Source organism: Astatotilapia calliptera, chromosome 18 (genome assembly GCF_900246225.1).
Source record: "Astatotilapia calliptera chromosome 18, fAstCal1.2, whole genome shotgun sequence".
NCBI lineage: Eukaryota > Metazoa > Chordata > Actinopteri > Cichliformes > Cichlidae > Astatotilapia > Astatotilapia calliptera.
In genome coordinates, this window is record NC_039319.1 from 25,903,823 (window position 1) to 25,919,981 (window position 16,159).

At 42.7% G+C, this 16,159-nt stretch overlaps 1 protein-coding gene across 3 annotated transcripts in view; it reads left to right on the plus strand.

The window, feature by feature from the left end:
* Positions 1–16,159, plus strand: part of LOC113010063 (disabled homolog 1-like) — a 52,649-nt gene that overhangs the window by 30,483 nt on the left and 6,007 nt on the right. For 2 of the 3 annotated variants that reach the window (XM_026148882.1, XM_026148883.1), the window contains exons 3-8: positions 4,361–4,500; positions 8,217–8,315; positions 10,093–10,224; positions 11,721–11,840; positions 12,359–12,397; positions 15,005–15,070. In XM_026148882.1, coding sequence (XP_026004667.1) covers positions 4,361–4,500; positions 8,217–8,315; positions 10,093–10,224; positions 11,721–11,840; positions 12,359–12,397; positions 15,005–15,070 — 596 coding nt within the window. The remainder of the gene's footprint in view (positions 1–4,360; positions 4,501–8,216; positions 8,316–10,092; positions 10,225–11,720; positions 11,841–12,358; positions 12,398–15,004; positions 15,071–16,159) is intronic. The other variant, XM_026148884.1, reaches the window with a different exon arrangement.

The window sequence follows — 16,159 nt, forward strand, 5'->3', positions numbered from 1 at the left end:
AGGACTATTCTCCACCGTGAGCACTTTGGAACGGGCGAGGTACCCACGGCAGCACCGCTGCTTGTTGAGAGTAAAAGCGATACCCGCTTTCACGTCAAAAAGTCGTCATAAATAAGTCCAATTACACCAGAAAAAGTCGCCAGATTTGTTGCTAGTTGCTTTTTAGAAAAAAAGTCGCTAAGGGGGTCTGAAAACTCGCTAAATATAGCGACAAAGTCGCTAAGTTGGCAACACTGGATCTGCGCTCGACGGTGCAGCCTAGGCGGAGTAGTCGAACGCAGATCCACTGAGCGCTCAACACAGACAGCATCGTCAGAAGAAAAGTTGATAAAATAAAATAAAAAATTTGTATTGTTCGATACATATGCGTACCGAACCGAAAGCGCTGTATCGAACGGTTCAATATCGATACGAATATCGTTTCACCCCTACAAACTACATCAAGTTGTATATTATGGATGCAAAAAATAGGGAAAATCTTTGAATCCTTTCAAAATGCCACAATATTGCCACTCACAGAATAGAAATAAATTGGAGATAAGTTGCCCATTACAACATAAAAAGATTTGCCCCCTTAGTCATGTCCTGGTTCATCCACTAATGCATCATAGGCCACTTATTATTTAATTGCTTCTGTATCATTTTCATAAAATTCTGATGCATTTGTGATGAATGCGAAACAATTTAGGGTGAACTTGGTTTTTTGCGTGTCCGTTTTGGTTTTGGCACGCACTTATATCACTCTTCATTCTTCTCAAAACGGTGAGGAAAAATTCAATCCTGACTGCAAAGTCTGCCGTCATAAAATCCAAAGCTCCCCTCTACCCATCGTCAGAATTGCTTTACATGCGTGACTTTACTCTATCTCCATAGCAACTGTTGCTCTACCAGTGTAATCTGTGCATCGAAAAAGAGAAAGAAAGCAAAAAAGATTCATTTCAAAAAGAAAAGCATGGAGTTGAGGACATGGAAGACACTGAGAGCAGGGGAGAAAAGGGCAGAGAGCAGCTAGCAGACAAGCAGCAGAGTAAATCACTGGTTGCCTCCCATACTCTAAGAGGCAATACAAATACTACCCATTCAAATCTATTCAAACACTATTTGCCAAGTCATTTGCAGGTATGCATTTTCCTAACTGTGTCTTGACGTTGCGTCCCCATCAGCTTGGTAATAGCATCATGGAGCCCCCCCCTTCCTAAAGTATCATCCCCACAAAATGCCAGCCTGCACACACCGTCTCCTGTGTGTGACTCCACAGCGAGTCACTGATCTATCTAGTGAACTGACAATTTGCACAAAAGCCTTCATTAATCCTGAAACTGCTTTATTGATCAGCCGTTTAGCCAAACCCTCAATGCTGCGTTTAGTGCCAAAGTTTGGTCGAAGAATTTTCAATGTATTTGTTTATTTTTACATCAGTGAGGGCTGGACGGGGAGAGCACGCACCGCTGTTGAGATTTGTAAATGTGCTTCTGTGTGTTTGCTGAGGCTTGTGAAATTTCTTTTGCGCACATGGGGGGAGGCAGATGGCTCGGACAGATTTTGCTTTTCTCAGACGAGCATTCTCTTCGCTGCTACTTCAGCCTCCTGCGCTGACAGGAAATACCTGTCTTTTTATTTCAGAGAAAATATCGGCTGCTATTGCATATTTCATTATAGCTCGGAGGATGGTGTGTGTGCGTGTGGATGTGTGTGTGGCTACTGGCAAACAGCGACTTTAAAGGAAAAGGACAGGAAGGCACAGATACACACCCAGAGAGGTTCAAAGGTTAAGCTGCCTCTATGCCCAGATCCCCAACAAAAAGTTTCTTGTTGCCAAGTCCTTATATCTGGAGGGGCACTTCTGACTCTCCATCTGCCGCCATCTGTCCCTTTGCTGTCCCCATTCTAGTGTGGCAAGAAGACGGATGCAACACTGTGATCAGACACGAGCCCTGAAACAGTATGGAGCAGGGCGAACAGTAATTGTTCTCTCCATGGTCCTGGTGCAGAGCCTGCGTGTCACGTGGGAGGATTGTAGCGTTTGATTTAAAGCCTCTGACATCCTGGATTTTAATGCCCGACTCAGTTTTTTTTAAAAATAAAATCTTTGTAAGACTACTGAGAAGCAAGGGATTTTGGAAATATTGGGAAGCAGGAGACGAGGTCTAAATTTTAACCCTGGACACATGCACTTCAGACCACCAGGCACCAGGACACATAGAGACAAACAGCACACAATACTTCAGGCAATCCACTGTCAGAAAAATTATGAGCATCAGCCTTACGGGCCAGAATCATTGTGAGGACCATTCAACCTTGGGTAATTGTAAATCCAGAAAGCCAGAGGAATATGTGTCACCTCCCGTCACGAACCCATACACACACACACACACACACACACACCTTCTCGCTTCTCCTCTCTTACAGTGTGTAACAACATGAAACAACATGCCCCTCAGCTCTTTAGTTTTCAAATACAGCACACTCGCTCATCTGGATCTGAACCCAGAGCACGTAGTGAACAAGTTACGCCACTGACTCAAGACTCTCATTTGGTATGCAAGGCCTATTTTATTTTTTATTTTTTTTTGAGGATCTGTGCATAAATCTCTAAATCCTTCCTGAAGTGTGAGGAGGGCCGTATGCGGTATGTAAAGAAACAAATGGCACAAAACATTTGGTTACAGCTCATCTGAGAGAGTTGCACTGAATTGGACCAATTGTATTTAAAATGCATCTGGAGCAGCATGTATTTTACATTACATTACAGAGTATATGACTCGGTAAAATCAGGGTGGAATGCATAATACTGCGCAAACAAACTGTGGTTGCTTTGTGAGCAATGATAATTACCTTCCGGGGTTTAGCAAATAGGACACGTGTGGCTACAGTTCGTATTTTTAGGGAGTTCGTCACTAAATCTGAGCGTCCGTTTCTTCACACGCTGCGGCTGATGTTCAGATGTGCCCATTAGGTGTATAACTCCTCTGGCAGTGAAATAAGTCTAAATTAGACCCAGATTTGACAGTCGCTTGCTTAGAGACTTTAATGACTTTAGCATCCTCAAGCCCTTCCCCCTTTTAGAGAATTGTGCCCTCATGAATTAGTGAAGAAGTGTGCACAGCCAAGACAAGCACTTACATTTCACTAAGATGGGGTGGTGGGTGGGTGGGGAGAGAGACGCTTCTTAATCTGCCCTTTTCCGTTGTTTCCAATTTTTGTTTTTGACTTGGAAATTGCAGAAACGGAAGACGGGAATTTGGTTAGATGTGGCAGGCAATGGCATTTCTGGGTGGAATAAGCTGATTTTGGCGTAAATGTGACTTTGGAGCACAGCCTGACAGCCTCTGTTAAGGATGTTACACCTTGTCTCGTTGTCGCCCACAGCCTAGCCAGCCCCTTTAATGTGCTGCTAACTGATGTACTGCATGGTCTCCTGACCTAGATTTGAATGAGGAAGAGACTTGAAACTGTTAAATTCTCCAAGGTGCCGGTGACCTTGATTCGAAATCCCTACTATCTTTGTGCGACTGCTGCAGGGAGCCGGTGTTTTGCGAGTGACAAAGCCCGCACAGGTTATACAATGTAGACCTACGAGATAACGCTTGAGGCTTGAACCCACATAATCAAAACAGCGAGCGATGAGACAAAATGAGAAAGGTGTCGGTATCAAGGAGATGTCAGGGTGGCTGGAGAGACAGAATAATCAGGAAGAAGGAGGGGAGGGGATGACAGTATAAAGCCTGAGGCCATCCAGACACACACGTGAACACCCCCCACTGCCCCCAGCGGCTCACACCATCAGCCCGCCACCTTCTTGCCACCACCCTACATCCATCACACAGAGAGGGCTTGGGTGGATTGTGGGTGAGCGCTGGACCGAGAAGATTCCTCTCAATAGGAGCCATTCAGGCTGGTTTGTCGCTACCAATAGCACCCATGGGAACTCCAGCCATGGGTAGCAACACTGGAGTAAGCACCCCCTCCCTTCAGTCCTGCCTTTGTGTGTGAATGCCCTACAATGCTCTGCGACAGGTGATTGTGGCGCTGACTGTTTTTGATGTTCCAGTTGTTTTCTCATTTAGTGCGCCGGCTTTATCCAACTTCATTTTCAATTTCAAGTTCAATTTTCTTTCCATCTTTGCGCGCCGCTGCTAATTTTCTATTCTTTCTGCGTTTCCTATTCCATAAATATTAACACCGGAGCAAAGAGACACACGCGCAAATACGCATGCACCTACGCACAGACACCGCACGCAGAAGCCCACGTACCAAATGTGTTCAATTCAGTTGAGCTCACACGTCCTCATTTCCTGTAATCACTCTCTCGTTCTTATTTCTCCAACTCTTGTCTGTTTCTCTTTCTCTTCCTCTGCAGGTCAGGACCGCAGTGAGGCGGGGCTTATTAAGCGTTTCCGCGGAGATGGCGTGCGCTACAAGGCCAAGCTGATTGGGATTGATGAGGTGACAGCCGCACGCGGGGACAAGCTGTGCCAGGACTCCATGATGAAGCTGAAGGTGCAGACTTCTTTGTGTGTGTGTCTGAGTCTGTGTGGACATCACTGAGCATCTTCAATCATCTCAGTCAGATTTGGAATAAGCATGCTCAGACATGGCTGTGTTGTCTGTTGTTGAATGAATCACAGGAGCTTGTCTTATCCTGTGTATGACTCACTGAAGGTTTGAACTGACCAGATGGAACAAATGAAAGTCCAGCCTTATTATTCCACAGTGTCCTATAGAAAGCTACTGTAAGGTTGGCTTGTGCAAAATGGAAGCGGCTTTCTACTTTATTTTAATAGGCTGCTTTATTTTTAGTGTTGCTCAAAGCACTTCGCATATATTCATATGTCTTTGTTTTTTCTTTACCTCCGGGGCAAACTGGCTCCCTATTCTGAGAAATACTTAAATCAGTATATCAGTTAAATAAGAGAATTTTCACTTTTCCGCATGTGCGAGGAGAGTAACCATCCCATCCCCCCACCCCGATCTGTCTCCTGTATGTTTTCTCGTGTCACTCACACTCTATTTTTACAACCAATTTCATGATGTTACACTTGTGGCACATATGCAAACTGCGATAACATGACCCAGATAATACTTCAGCTAGTTTTCCTTGCAAAATATTGAAAGTAAACTAGATCAAATTCAGCCAGAGAGACAGAGAGAGTCAGAAAATGCCTGCATAAAAAGTGGTGGATGAACGAGTTGGGTATTCTTGAACTTACTACATAATCTGCGAGTTATTTCTATTATTTTTAAATGGGGAAAAAGTGTCAGAGAAGTAAGGTAAATGGTGGGGCTGTGGAGAAGGCTTTATTGGGGATCAGGGGCAGCTCCAGGGCTGAAATCCCCCCCCACCTACAAGCAAGAGGAGAGCGCAGCAGGAGTGAGGCAAATGAAGGGGAGGGTGTGGGACACAAGAAGCAACAACAAACAGGTATGAAGGGCAGCGAGGATTATGATAGGAAGGAGACAGTTTGATGTATGAACTTCTACTTAAAAGGAATTACCTCTATTAAGTCACCTTTCATGAGCTTCTCTCCTCTAAGTGACTGAGCCTGCACATGTTGGATAGACAGATTGGTGAAAATGTTGCTTCTGTTTAGGTTTGTCAATTTAATTTCATGTAAAAGACATAGTAATAAAGACAGAGTACAGAGTAAATCATGTCTATCATTATAATCAGATGCTTAAATCAGGTCTATTTTATTTTTCAGCTTTGTTTTGAATTTTTAGACCGTGGACAGCTTTAGCTTTTGTGGCTCCTGTTGTTGTTGTTTTTTGTTTATTTATTTGTTTGCAGCCAGAAAAAGTGATTATTATCACATGAGTTGTAGTGGCTATTAGCTGATGCTAGCTTGCTTATCTATGTGCATCACACAGACTTGGGTATCTGCTGATGATAATAAGGTTCAATAAAAAAATTATAATTTTACTCAGTAAAAGTGTAAGAAAGACTCTTCGGATGGGCTCTTAGTACTCTTAACATTTCAGCGAGCCATCTTTTTTGGTCAGATAATTAGAAATGCAGAAATGCAGTTAAGAGGTCCAGTTCAGTGTATATTAGCTGAGCTGAAGCCTGGCAGACAGCTTGCAGCAGCAGCTGTCTGTTCACCTGCCATTCAAAATGGCCACAAATTAGAAGAGTTATTTACAATTCTTCCCATGCACAATAACTATACCGGGTGAAATAAGGTAATAAGATATTTGAAAGAGACAAAAGAAAATCTTATAGAAGACTGGAAATGCAGTATTATTTTGCTTCAAAGTGTGGCATTTTTGGACAATATTAATGTCTTTGGGGACTGATTCACTATCGAGCCATGAGTTCTGTTTGAAGAAGTTTAGTTTTTGGTATCATTTCATTGGCTTCTTGTCTGTTTTTAGCGCTGAAAGTTGCTGTTTCTTTGAATTTGGCAATTACAGTGATCTGTTTTGGGGGAAACTGCAGCAACTAAACATTTTGAACTGCCTGATGATTTTAAGATTCACACCTCTGATGTGATTCTTATCTTTGGTAATGGTCTTATACAAAATTGATGAATAAAAACCTGGCTTCTCAGAGACAAAGACGATGTGCTCTATTGAGGTGTACTGCAAATAGACCGTTTTAATGTAAACCTGTATCATAAAGGCTCTGGTTTTACATTAAAGGAATAAGACAAATGAATGGCAAGTGATATTTATCAGTTGAGCAAAGAAGCAACACGCAAGCATCACTGCAGTAATTGGCTACAGGATAAGCAGATGAACTGTAAATGCATATTCTCAATGACTTTCCTAGAGCTTAAATGTGTGGGAAGCCCCACTGGAAAAGCAGTATAGCCAGAAGGCAAAACCTCTCATTGCCCATACCCTTTTCAAATGATACAGTACTTCTAATAAAGCAACTTTTTCACTGCTTTGATCAGACATTTCTGCAGTGCCCTCCATATGACTCCGGTAGTCACCAGCTCCCAGCCAGTTACAGTCAATGGAGCAGTCGATACAGAACTGCTATTATCTGGACAGGGGATAGAGAGGGGGTACAGGTCTCTATTGAGCTGCCGTTCACTGCTGTGTGGACTAATCCGCCAAATGGGGATGCCGATGACTGATTGACAACATCCATTGACTCTCCTGCCCACCCGCCTCTTTCTCATTTGCTTTATCTCTTTCCTGCTCCTGTTGCTTGTTCTGCTCTTTATCCTTCGCCCTCTTCCTTTATGTACTGTTATTCCTTCAGCTTTTTACTGTATAGTTATTTCAAGCTAGCTCGAAGGTGATCACTGCGATTCAGGCTTTGTGGTTGTGTTATCAGCTAGGCTTTCAAAGAACTTCTCCTCCCCCTCACATGCCCCACCAGTCGTAGCAGATGGCTCCCCTGCCCCGAGCCTGGTTCTGCTGAAGTTTTTCTTTCCGTCAAAAGGGAGTTTTTCCTTCCCACTGTTGCCAAGTGCTTACTCATAGGGGCCCATCTGATTGTTGGGGTTTTCTCTGTGTTATTGTAGAGTCTTTACCTTGCGATTGCCATTGTGATTTGGTGCTATATAAATGAAACTGAACTGAATTGAATTGAATAGCATTGATGCAGTTTTTCCAGACATACTGAGCGCAGAAGGCAAGCTTTTTCTACCCTTATCTCATCTTTCCTCTTCTCCTCTCTTCTATTTTCTCCCAGGCGTTGTTCTGTGAAAGACATGTCAAGCACACAGGTCGCATCAAAGGGAACACGGTGGAAATTTTAATTGTTTTCTTTATCAGAGCTGAGAATATGAGGAAAAAGAAGCTGGTGAGATCCATGGGAAAAACATACTTCAAAGGCTGGATTGGGTGTTCAGTCAGCACTATGTGAAGTTCCCGAAGCGAGCTGACGTCGGTCAGCGGCGCGATCCATTCTGTCAGCAGATCTCACCTTATTGTTGTTAGCTAGCACTTGTGTATTGCCACGTTGAGGTGTAGCACACTTACTTCAAAAAAAGGGAGAGAAAAATGGTTCTAAAGGGGGAAATGGCAATAATAATATAACTCGCTGCACAAGGCGATGTGTGAATTCCTCTGAGAGTGAAGCTTCAAGAAAAAAAGAGCACATGAAAGAACATCCTGTCCTATCACACTTTATGTAACTCCTGTCACCCTGCCCCCAATCTCTACCCCACATCTCCCACTGCCACACTCACCTGAGTCGGAATAGAGGAAGGCTTCATCATCTTCTTTTATCTCCTCATGTCGTTCCCTTTAATCTCCTGCAGGGAATGGCTTCCTCAGCACGTTCCAAAGGGGAGCACAAGCAGAGAGTCTTCTTGACGGTCTCTTTCGGCGGGATCAAGATTTACTGTGAAAGATCAGGGGTGAGTATCACATTAGCGAATAGGCCCGGTTTGGCAGGGCTGCACTGCCAACCTCTGTGCCAGCTGCTGTACCGTGAACCTACAATGCAGGACATCCAGAGGGCAGACGCTCGTACGGCTCAGTTCACAACGGCTGCTCGGGCCGCCATCTTATAAGCCTGACTCCCACAGTTGACATATTCTTGCAGCTGCATTACCTGTAACACATCTTTCAATGCGTTGACCATATTTCAATCTCTTCTCCAAATGTCAACAGAAATCACGAAATAGCATGATTCATACAGGACAGTTTGCCCTTTAGCCCCTAAAAGTTAAACTTGACAGCACTGGATTGTGGGCCTTGCATTTGCTATACAACCCAAAGCCAAGTGGTTTACTCCAGTGCGATTAGGAGAGTGCTGCAGGACCTACTTAAGATCACTCAGGCCCTGTCTGTGTGCTAATGATAGTGCAGTGAGCAGTCTTATGGCGATGATATGAAATGGACTGTTTCCGCCTGCATCCTGGCTTCCACCCCCACCCGGCAGACTCAGAGGCCTGCTGTTCCATTACAGGATGATCAAGGGGCTCGCTTCTCCCCCGTCCCGCGGCGTAGTGTTGGCTAGATAGGCCCACTCTGCTCATCAGCGCTAACCGATAATTAGCACTCAGTTCCACCCCTTAATGATCATTGCCGCTAATGCTAATTACACCGCCGGCTCCACCTCAGCTGTCATTAGAGCTAAACTGATAATTATGCAACAGCGCTTGTCCCGTGGCTGCCATCTCCCGCCCGACCACCAACAGCCTACTCCTCACCCCACCAAACAAAAAAGCCCCTCATCTTTTTGATAATATCTCTTTTCAATGTGACTGGTGGTGATAGTAGTACGTCTTTCGCCTCTAATGAAAAAGAGCATTAAGCCTCCTGCCACGACCCGCGCAGCTCACCAGCTTTTTGACATGCTCATTTGTTGCTCGGAAATCATGCCCCCTAATGCTCCTCTTTTTATTTACTGATTACTGGCAGTAAATAACACTCCACACTAAATACCCCTCTTGACTTATTTAGGTGGAAATGGGGATCGCTAGAGCACAGGCTGCGTCAGCGAGCATTTAGATGGAAATGCTTCATGTAAAGCTGATGTGATTTGCCACTGAATTGAGTGCCCGAGTCGTATTAGTTTTGTATTTTACATTAATCTGAGGCATTACCGGCGCCGACACACATGGCGCCGAATATCGGCTAATATTCAAACAAACGCTCCTTCCTGGTGTCTAAGCACATATCTTCTAAGAGAGGAGGAAGCAGATGGGTGTGAAGAGCTGAGTTACTCCTATATACTTACAACCCAAAGTATAGTTTTGCAATTGCTAATATCTCTTGCTTGCTAATTTGGTGTTTTTTCGTCGAACGGCAACTCGAGTCTTGCTGATATCACAAAACAGCACAAAGCTAAAATCATGCCACTGGTTTATATCTTTAATGAATGCTAGTTCTGTAGCTACATTATCCATAAAGTTATATGCAGAGATGAGAGCACTCTTTGAAGCACACTCTGTGTTGTGTTGCATTTGGCTCAACAATATGCAAAGATGTTTTAAGTAGCTTTGACCTACTTTGTCTCCCAGCACAGTTTACAGTACTGTGGTCTTTTTTTTTAAGGGAGGATTTTAAATCATACATCAGGTTTTCATTTCTGCATCTTAAAGTAGAAGAAGACAAATAGGACACGTGAAACAGAAGACCTTTTTTTGTTTAGTTTTAGCTAACACTTTCATATTTTTTGCCATCAAGGTGCTCCTTCATCACCACTCAGTCCATGAGATCAGCTACATTGCCAAGGACACCCGGGACCATCGCGCCTTTGGCTATGTCTGTGGGAAGGAGGGCCACCACAGGTTTGTGGCCATCAAGACCGCGCAGTCTGTGAGTACTTTTCCCCACGAATATTTTAATTCTCAGTCATATTCTTTACATTTGGCAGAAAAGAGAATAAGTTTGACTTTGACTCTGACATGTTAGTTGATTAACTTGCCTACAACTCTGTTTAAGTTCTCATATTATGAACAGTGTATTTCATATTTTAAGTAAAACTATTCTTCTAGTTATCAGAATCAGAATCAGAAAGGGTTTTATTGCCAAATGTTGAGCAGGTTTACAACATTAGGAAATTGCTGCGGTACTTAGTGCAAACATACTGTCAGATAACGCTTAAATAAATATAAAAATTAGAAATTAAAAGTGCTAAGTAGATAGATATATACATGAGTAGGGTCATGTGTTAGTGGTGGGAACAGTCATATGGTTATTGTTCATGAGTCCAACAGCAGAGGGGAAGAAACTGTTCTTATGGCGAGAGGTTCTGGTGCGAATGGACCGGAGCCTCCTGCCTGAGGGGAGCAGGTCAAATAGACTGTGTCCAGGGTGAGAAGGGTCAGCTGTGATCCGAGCTGCACGCCCCAGTGTCCTGGAGGTGTACAGGTGCTGCAGAGATGGGAGTCTGCAGCCAATCACCTTCTCAGCAGGGCGTACAGTTTCTGTTTGTCCCTGATAGTGGCTCCAATGTACCACACGGTGATGGAGGAGGTGAGGATGGACTCGATGATTGCAGTGTAGAATTGCATCATCGTCCATGTTGGCAGGTTGAATTTCTTCAGCTGCCTCAGGAAGTACATCCTCTGCTGGGCTTTCTTTATGACAGAGGTGATGGTGGGCTCCCACTTCAGGTCCTGGGTGATGGTGGTACCCAGGAAGCGGAATGAGTCCACAGAGGTGATGAGGGTGTCAGTCAGGATGATGGGGGGGAGTGGAGCTGTGTGCTTCCTGAAGTCCACAACAATCTCCACTGTCTTCTGGGCATTCAGCACCAGGTTGTTGCGGCTGCACCAGGACACCAGACGTTCAACCTCCCTCCTGTAGGCAGACTCACCCCGTCCGAGATGAGTCCAATAACGGTGGTGTCATCTGCAAACTTGATTAGCTTGACAGACTGGTGGGTGGAGGTGCAGTAGTTAGTGTACAGGGAGAAGAGCAGAGGAGAAAGAACACAGCCCTGAGGGGAGCCGGTGCTGATGGTCCAGGAGTCCGAGACATTCTTTCCCAGCCTCACATGCTGCTTCCTGTCCGTCAGTTATGGATGATGGAGTACTATTAGTACTATAGTATACATATATGTATGTATGTATGTATGTATGTATATAGATATATATATATATAGATAGATAGATAGATAGATAGATAGATAGATAGATAGATAGATAGATAGATAGATAGATAGATAGATAGATAGATAGATAGATAGATAGATAGATAGATAGATAGATAGATAGAGAGAGAAAGGTGATACTTTGATTATATACCATCTATTGCTAACCTTTTCTTAATTCAGTCCTTCACCATCATATTCCAATTCTCTCATCCAGGCGGAGCCTCTCATCATTGACCTGCGTGACCTCTTCACACTCATCTACGATATAAAACAGCGGGAGGAGATGGAGAAGAAGGCCCAGAAGGACAAACAGTGTGAGCAGGCAGTGTACCAGGTAGGATTTCCTGCGTGAAGTCTTTGCATTTTCTTTTTTTGTTGTTTTCCACTCAGTTTCATTTCTAATTCGGAGGTGAGATCACACGTTATAACTCCGCCTGCAATTCATTCACACAACAAATATCTTAACACGTTGTAGCTTCCTTTAAAGTGCGATGCTGTTTTGTGTGTTTGTCTGGACCATTGATTTCTGTTCTGAACATCTAACTACAATGGAAAAGCAACAGGTTTTGCTGGTTTGATTTTATCATTATTATTATTATTATTACTGTCACGTCTAGGAAATATGTGTTGTTTTGTCTGTGATGTGCCAAATTACTGTTTGATTAAAAAGCAACGTGCTGTCAGTCTATAATTGTGCCTGCTTGCAGGAAATGTCACGCTGCGATGAGTGTATTTTTTTGTTGTTGTTGCTGGTGGTGATGGGGGTTCTTTTTTTATCATCTTCTCTCAATTTATTCTCTAATGAGACTGAAAAACAAAATGTGTCATCTGCCTTCTGTTCCACACACACAGACTATCCTGGAAGATGAAGTGGATGATCCAGTTTACCAGGTAGGTCCGTAGGCACTCAGAGCGGGAGCTAAACACTGCTGACTTTGATGCTTTCTAGCTGTTTTCACTTTTTAAGCTTGGAATAAATATATAAACAAATAATCCTTAATTTATATCAGCCACTGACATGCTTGAATTAATGATTCATAAATATTGCACCATTCCAGTAATACACAGTAGACCATCTAGTGGACAGTTTTGTTCAACCATTCAACACCCATTTGCCAGTGCAGTGTTGTAAAACCATATTTTTTCAGTTGATCTGTGTCAATGTTCTGATTTCTTCCAAAGACATGCCCCCCTCCCCTTGACTGGTTGTTATTCCCGTCCCTTTTGCCCTGTGCATTTATTTGGCTCAACATTTTTTTCTCTGTGTTTGCTCACACTGAATACAGACAACACTAACTCTTACTCTGAATGCTATGTTCAGTGATACGTCCAACCACCTCCCAGTTCACCTCTGTTCTTTGCTCTTCAAGTATGTTTTCACGTATGATCATTCCATTTGCAGCTTTCAATTTATGTTGATGTTGGTTGACAAAACTCCAGCCTGCTCCCAGAAGGAACTGTTTGACATCTGGGGAAACATGCTTAATTGATTTCTTGCGAAGAGTTAGATAAGTGGACCAGTGCAACTCTCATGTCTGTATCACAGACAGTGTAAAAGCTAGACTTAGCAAACATGACTTCATTCATTGGTTCCTAAAGTCTTAGGATCAGTTTTACGAATGCGTTGTGCCAGCACAAATTGGGTTTAGGCGTAAAAACAAAAGGTACTGTTGGCATTTACAAAGACATCACAGTGACAAGATTGCGTGCAAGAGGTGGGAACTATACTTGTTGCACATGTAGTTCTCAAGATGCAAAATATAGGGACACAAATATTTAAATCAAGTGCACAAAATGATGTATTAATGTTTGTGACATGCAAATTATTGCTAAGTGCCAAAAAAAGCACATCTTATTTTTGTGCTTGATATTGAAATCAACTAACTGGGTTTAGAGAGCAGCGCAACTTTTGTAAATCACCCGAACAACTAAGCACACCTATAAATGCTAGTTCGGCATTGCGCTCATGAGCTACTTTAACCCATTTAGTTAATCTGGCCCTTAGTTTTGAAGCCTCGAGGTTGGTGCTCTCACCGTCACGATATTGGTTTAAAAAAACCCCACTAACAACCATATGACCAGAGAGGCAGGTCTCATTGTGAACCTGCTCGCTCACTGGCTAAAAAAACTTGTAAGCCATTGGCCAATAAAAACAATACTGATAGTCCTCCATTCTGAAACATAGTATAACCAATATGACCTGAAATGAGCGACTCAGCCCATAATGTCATCAGGAAAGACTTTGCCGGCGCATAACAGCTAATGACTTAACTTGTTGGCCATTTTGGTCACACTGTAGGGTTACTGTTTACAAGAGGAAAACCTGGTAGCTGGGGTTTGATGTTCCTTTTGTTGAAGTTGCTTTTTCTCTCACGACCAATGGTTTCATGTCCTGTAGGTTCAACATCACTTTTGAGCATTTTGTGGGCTTGAAATCACACATGAAGCCAATATAGGCTCTGTAGTCTTTTTGCAACCACAGCCATCTGGTGGCCTTCTGATAGAATGTGGCTTTGAGCACTTCCACTGGCTTCTCAGCTTCAGAGGATCTGAATCTGTGTTATCCTGCCTATGGTCTGAAAACAGTACCCAAACATGGAACTACATGCCAGTTAGCTTAGCATAAAGAAGTAATAGCTAGCCTAACAACCTGGCTGGGTCTAAAGAAAAGAAATTAAGCTTACTAGCACCTCTTAAGCTCCCTTTTAAAAAGTAAATTTTGTGTTTTTATTCCTTGGAAAAATCAAAGGGTAAAAATGACATTTTTGCTAATTTTTCCTCTTCGCTAACTGTGCTAACTTTCTTCAGGTGCTGTCAACCAAAAAAACATCCTAGATTTTTTTTTTATAATTCAGTAATTGATATAATACATACTATATAACTTATATCATTAATTAATGTGCTTGTTGCCTGGCTAGCTCTTTTCTGGTCTATATGATAAGCTAATTAGCTGGCTTCAGCTAAGTATTTACAATTGCCAGTGTTATAAAGTTGCAGTTCTCTCATCTTACTCTACACGCAAGATGACTAAGCACATGTCCCAAGATGTGAAACACTTCTTAAACGTTAAAGGAATTAATGACAGATTTTAAGACTTCATTAAAGGACATTCAGACCAGTAGGTCTGTTTTCTCTGGAAGAGGTGGAGCATTTCTGAGGTTGAAGTAAGACCTCAAGCTAAAACCTCTACACTGCCTTGAACTATTGCCTGACCTGTTATACTTGTGCTCTTTCCTCACACCTCACTCTTTTTTTCTCCCTCCTTTCATCTTCCCCATTCCTTTTTCCCATGCCCTATTTTTATACACTTCATATTCCTATCTCATTTCATTTCCCACTTGACGCCATCCTCACTCCTGTGTGCTTTCATGTATTCTTGTCATGTTTCACTACCTCTGTCTTTCTGTTTTATATACCAATCTGTCTCTCTCTGCTCTCTCTCTTCCATCTCATTATTATCTGCACCTATACGCCTTGCCCACTACTTCTGTTCTTTAGTACATAGTGTTTGAGGCTGGACACGAACCCCTCCGTGGCCCCCAGTCAGAGGAGAGCGTTTATCAGGTACAAAGACAAACATTGCCCCCCATTCTGCTTCCCTCTTCATACCCTGTGATAGATAATACAAACAGTACTAATATTATAACTTCGTAGCACATCTTAAAGAATTTAAAAAATGCCAAACTTTCATAAGTACATCAAGCTAATGTTCCTGACGAGGAAATTCTGTTGTAAAATTCCATGCAAACAAAAAAAACGTTCATGCTGAATATCATTACACGATGAGCACCAGCAGATCATATTAAAGATGATTACCTTGCAAACAATGATATCTACTAAATGGTAAAGGCTAATGCTGAAAAGTGTCATAAAGATGATGAATAATGTTGAAAATCTCGAGGGCTGTAACTTTAAAGATGCTGGCATTGAAAAGGCATCAACTTTACGTTAAAAAAAATGATGTCAGAGTCAAGGTCAGTTGTTTAGTCTGAATAGTTCACCCACAGCCTGTATAACATTCTGCTTTTATATATCCAATACGATGACCTTTTGGTTTTAGACCATTTGAAGCTCCAACTAGGACTCCAGGGAGCTGGCGTATGGTTTAATCCAATTCCCCAGCCCCCCTTCTCTTTCGCCCTCTCTTCTCTTCCTCCTCCTCTTTTTGCCTCTCTGTATCTTGCCTTCTTCTGAAGATGAAAGATGCAGAGAGAGTGAGAGATTAATCACTTGCCATGCCATTTGATCTCAGAGTGAAACAAGATCAATAGACTCGGGGAAAAAACGTAACCAAAGTTAACCAGTCGAAGGAGCGTGGAGGAGTGGGGGGTGTGACAGATGAGTTTAAGAGCAACAGATAGTTTGGATAATTGTGAACGAAATAAACAGAACAGGCCAGAGCTCAGGAGGTTTTTTTCTTTATATATAGCCAGATAAACTAGTTGAGATGTGCTGTTGCTGATTAACAAATACTCACGAGCCCAGCACACACCTTTCTCAGGCACTGTTTGCAATCGATATTGATTTAAGTAGAATTGATTTGGTGCCGCAACTTTAAAATCTGCATAATCCTATTGCGCTAAACGATGAAAACGCATCTAAATAAATGGCCCAGATAGAAATTGATTCCGACATGTTTCAGCTCTTGTAAGT